The following is a 4,293-nucleotide window of genomic DNA, read 5'->3' as shown; positions in this document are numbered from 1 at the left end:
CCCAATGGATTTACTTTACTAAGTGGATCATCACGGCATTGCCACATTGGTCCATTTGATCAATCTTTGTTGTTATTATTTATTTTATTTTATTTTCAGTTGTTACAGACAGACATGACTGAGAGATAGGAAAGGGAGAAAGAAAGATGGAGGAAAAGAAAAACAGAAGGGAAGAGGGACAGTGAGAAAGGGCACTTAAAAAGAGAAAGAAGAGGAAAAAAATCTCCTGGATCACCTGTTGAGAGAAAAAGAAGAGAAAACAAGCAAAAAAACAGAGCAACACACTAAACACAACACCATCACGTTAATCTAGCTAAGTGTAAACAGCAGTAAATACTAAATATTGAATGTTGTTGTAAAAAATAAAAATGGTGAATGGCCTGTATTTATATAGCCCTTTTCTAGTCCCTAAGGGCCTCAAAGCACTTTACATATCCAGTCATCCACCCATTCACACACACATTCACACACTGGTTGTGTAGCAAGCAGGACCGACAGCACACAATGTGCCTGGAAATAGCACCAATAAAGGTGTAGTTTATGTCTATAAACAGTGAACACCCGTGTGCACACCTGTGTGGATCAGCGCGCTTGTATTCAAAAGGTTTCCCCATGTAATGGTCTGCTAGAGGGTGTAGAGAGCCATAGCCCCGCTCCGCATGAAGCAGGCATGGAGGAGATCCAGGCTCCAGACTTCCAGAGGCCCCAGAGTGCGAGAACCCAAGGAGGACCACCTGAGGGGCATCGGTGCCACCCTCCTGGGAAGAGCAGAGGAGAGCCCCAGATGAGGGGTCACCCAGTAGCCACGGAGCAGAAGCCAGAGGGGGCTGCAGTGGCGTGCCCGCTGGCTCTGCCGGCAGCCAGCTGTGCTAGAGTGAACCGAGCCGCAGGCCCAAAGGCCTGAGGGCCCCCTTTGCCCCGGAAGAGGCCTGACCGAGCAACAGGCACCAGGCCCCGCCAAGAAGTCACCGGGAGTGAGCTGGTACATACCTGAGCGCCCAGCCCCAGACACCAAGAACCACCAACGCACCGACCCCTGAGGGCATCTGTTACCGGCAGGGAGTGTGGTGAGGGGAGATGTTGATGTTGATGTTTCTTGAACCACTTTTCCAAAGGGATTGTTTAGTTTTTCGTAACTCAGAATTAAGTTATGGGCCTAGCCCGTTCTTACTTTGCATGAAACGGTGCCTAGTTGGTGTTGTTCTAAACACGCATTTAAAATTTAAAACACGGGAGCGCATGGTGCCGCTGCAGAGAGCAGCAGGTGTTAGCACGGCCCCTCCCGAGAACCCTCAATGTCTACATGGATTTAAAATTGAGAGGTGGGCACCGGCGCCAGAGGTGGGGTTGAATACACAGACGTCCACTGGACGCCGTTAACGTGCCCACCCTCAAGGCCCTATATGTATGTGTTATGAGAGTGTGAGTAATGTGGATGTCTAAGTTGTGGAATAAAATTGAGGCACAGGCGGCCAGAAGGGGACAGGGGGGGGGGGGGGGGGTTCCTCCCCTGCACCCTGGTGCCACACCTGCACCCCAAGGCCCTACTTGTGTGGGTGGGTGTGTTGGAGCGGGAAGAGGGAGGCAGCCGGGGATGGGGAGCACCTCCCCATTCCAGAAATACATGAGCTCAGTCACTCAGAGCAAACATTACTTTTTCACACAGCAGTGATGACAATGTCTCCTTTCATCCACACGTTTGGCTTTCTCTTCCTCTGCTTTCCAAGTAAGAGCCTCAGTTTCACACTCCCTCATACATAAACCTATAACTGTCCTCTTTGTTTGTACTGCAGTAATAATTGTATCCAAACATCCACAGCTCTGGTCAGCAGCATCATATTTCATCAAAGTCTTCCTCAGATTGTGAACGTGAGCTCTAAGGTCCGCATCGCATGCAGCCACGGTGACGGGACCCGCCTTGTGATGCTCTGGTACCAGCAAAGAACAGGCAGTCCGTCTATGACCCTCATTGGGTTTGGATATGGCACAGGAGACCCGACCTACGAGGGTCAGTATAAAGAAGAATTTAAGCTTGAAAGAGAAGACAACGTAAAAGGAGCTCTGGTTATTCCCACAGCAAACCTGTTACTCTGCCAGCACACAGAGGTGTGGTTTAATACTGCTCCCTCACAAAAAGTCCCTCAGTGTCGTCTTCTTTTCTTCAGCTCTTACGTCAGAGGACGCATGTCTTCACAGAGCAGAGAAGTTAGGCAGTCGGTCTCATACTCGAAGATGTGGAAGATGTGTTCAGCTGGAATCACACTTTTTCTCCTGCTCTTATTTACATGTAATTTTTCTTCAACAATAACAACCTTCAGAATTTTTCTACTTGTTTTTGTCAACTAGTTTTAACCACATTTTAAATCTCTTTCCTGCAGATCAAGCCAACTGTGTGACATTCCAGCAACCTCAGTCCAGGATAGTCAACGTAGGCGAAAGAGTAGAAATCCAATGCAGCCACGATGATGACAGTTTATACGTGATGCTCTGGTACCAGCAAAGGGATTATGGAGCGATGAGCTTAATTGGATATAGCTATGACACAAACAAACCCGACTATGAGCCGGCGTTTCAGAATCACATCGAGATTTTGAGAGAGACCAGAGTGAAAGGAGCTCTGAGCCTCCCCAGTGTCAAACTGTCACACTCAGCTGTGTATTTCTGTGCTGCCAGTACACAGTGATGTGGTTCAGTGACACAGACTTACTAAAACCATCTGTGCAGCCATGCTGTGCGCGACAGCATATTTCTGCAACAGCTTTGTAGAGATCGACATCTCTCATCACTCAAGTTTTTGGAGCTGCCATGTTGACCTGTCCAAAGCACATGAGGAGAGCAGGAGGTCAGACACAAACCAGCACAGAGAATCTGCTCTGGTGGTGGTACTCGCCTTCTCCACAAGGGCTGCGTCTGGATACCTGTGCCTCCCTGGATCTCCCATCCTTTATCTGCTCACCTGCTCATCCTGGCTGATTGCCCTGATCTCATTTAAGGCTTCACTGGATCATTGTACTCTTCTCAGTTAGTGTAGCTCAGCTCTCTGTTGTATTCTTCCTTGTGCTTATGGTTCTCTGGCTAATCGTTGTTTCTCCATCTGCCCTGTACAGACCTCCCTGGACCCCAGCCTGCCTTTCCTGGAACCCTTTTGGATGAGTGAGAGTGTGACTGAGGCACAGCGTGGATCTTTTGGACCGAGTGTGTTTCTTTCACGAGTGGAGTGAGTGTGAGCATGTCGGTTCTCCAGGCCTGGACCTGCCCACGGAATCACTGGACCCCTCTTCCCCCTCTCACTGTACATATGTAAATATTCCACTTGAGCTTCAGTCCTACCTAGTAATTGTGACAGAATCAGGTTAAGTTAAAGAAATAAAAGACCCCACTTTCCAATGAATTGCAATAATAGAATTGAGATAAATGCAGGTAAAGTAAAGGCAATAATTCAGTTCATTTTCATTTATACAGTTCCAAATCACAACTGTCATCTCAAGGCACTTTATATTGTAAAATAGACCCTACAAAAACAGTCCCAGAAATAATAATAAAGTAAAGGCAACAAAGGAAAAGACATCTCCTACTGTTTTTTGTTTTTTGTTTTCATATTTGAAGAAATAAAATATCATAAATCACTTGGGGGGGAAAAGGACATTTGGACAAAAATGTAGTTGTGGCAGAGGTGTCGTCTCTGGCTCAGGGGGCAGTGAGCTCAAGGGGGGAGTCCCAAGGAGGCTGGAGGGACAGGTGTCTGGGATTCCACTAGCGAGGTTTCTCCCTCTAGAGTGAAGCCTGAGACCTGGGGAAGGAGGTGTGAGTGCTGGAGACCATCTGAAAAGCTGAAGTGGGCGCCAAACCTGTCAAGAAAGCATTTTGTGCGATTTGCAATAAACACTACTCAAAGTAATCCAGTGTGTCGGGTCAAACACTACAGTATCGTAGCAGACGATCTTGAAGAATGTGCTCCAATGAAGCCTAGCCATCAAAAACAAACTTTTGGACCTTGGTTGAAAAGAAAAGGATATTCTTCAGTCCACTAACTCTGTATCTAACTAGGGCTATAGGGCAGCGACTGAGGGGGCACTGAAGTGTTTGAGTACACAGAGGACCAGCCCATCACAGGTTTACCACAGAGTGCACTTATATCAGCACCTGCAGAGGACCAGCACATTCATCTCCAAATTGTTCTTGCTGTGAGATGACAGTCATGGCACAACAACAATGTACTTTGGACAATTAACCCAAAAAGCACTTTATAATGTTTTTCTTCAGTGAAAAAAAGCAAAGCAATGGTGTTACTCT

At 47.2% G+C, this 4,293-nt stretch overlaps 1 protein-coding gene across 1 annotated transcript in view; it reads left to right on the top strand.

Annotated features, from left to right (window-relative positions):
- The first annotated feature begins 1,677 nt into the window (after nucleotides 1-1,677).
- The window catches only part of LOC102205961 (uncharacterized), a 12,958-nt gene continuing 10,342 nt past the window's right edge, over nucleotides 1,678-4,293 (top strand). Inside the window, exons 1-4 of the mRNA XM_005750856.2 lie at nucleotides 1,678-1,726; nucleotides 1,820-2,012; nucleotides 2,166-2,287; nucleotides 2,379-2,672. Coding sequence (XP_005750913.2) covers nucleotides 1,678-1,726; nucleotides 1,820-2,012; nucleotides 2,166-2,287; nucleotides 2,379-2,672 — 658 coding nt within the window. The remainder of the gene's footprint in view (nucleotides 1,727-1,819; nucleotides 2,013-2,165; nucleotides 2,288-2,378; nucleotides 2,673-4,293) is intronic.

The sequence above is a fragment of the Pundamilia nyererei genome, unplaced genomic scaffold, assembly GCF_000239375.1.
Source record: "Pundamilia nyererei isolate P.nyererei 1_Seehausen unplaced genomic scaffold, PunNye1.0 scaffold00290, whole genome shotgun sequence".
Classification (NCBI taxonomy): Eukaryota; Metazoa; Chordata; class Actinopteri; order Cichliformes; family Cichlidae; genus Pundamilia; species Pundamilia nyererei.
Note: the sequence above shows the minus strand (reverse complement) of the source record. Positions and strands in the feature narration are given on the sequence as shown.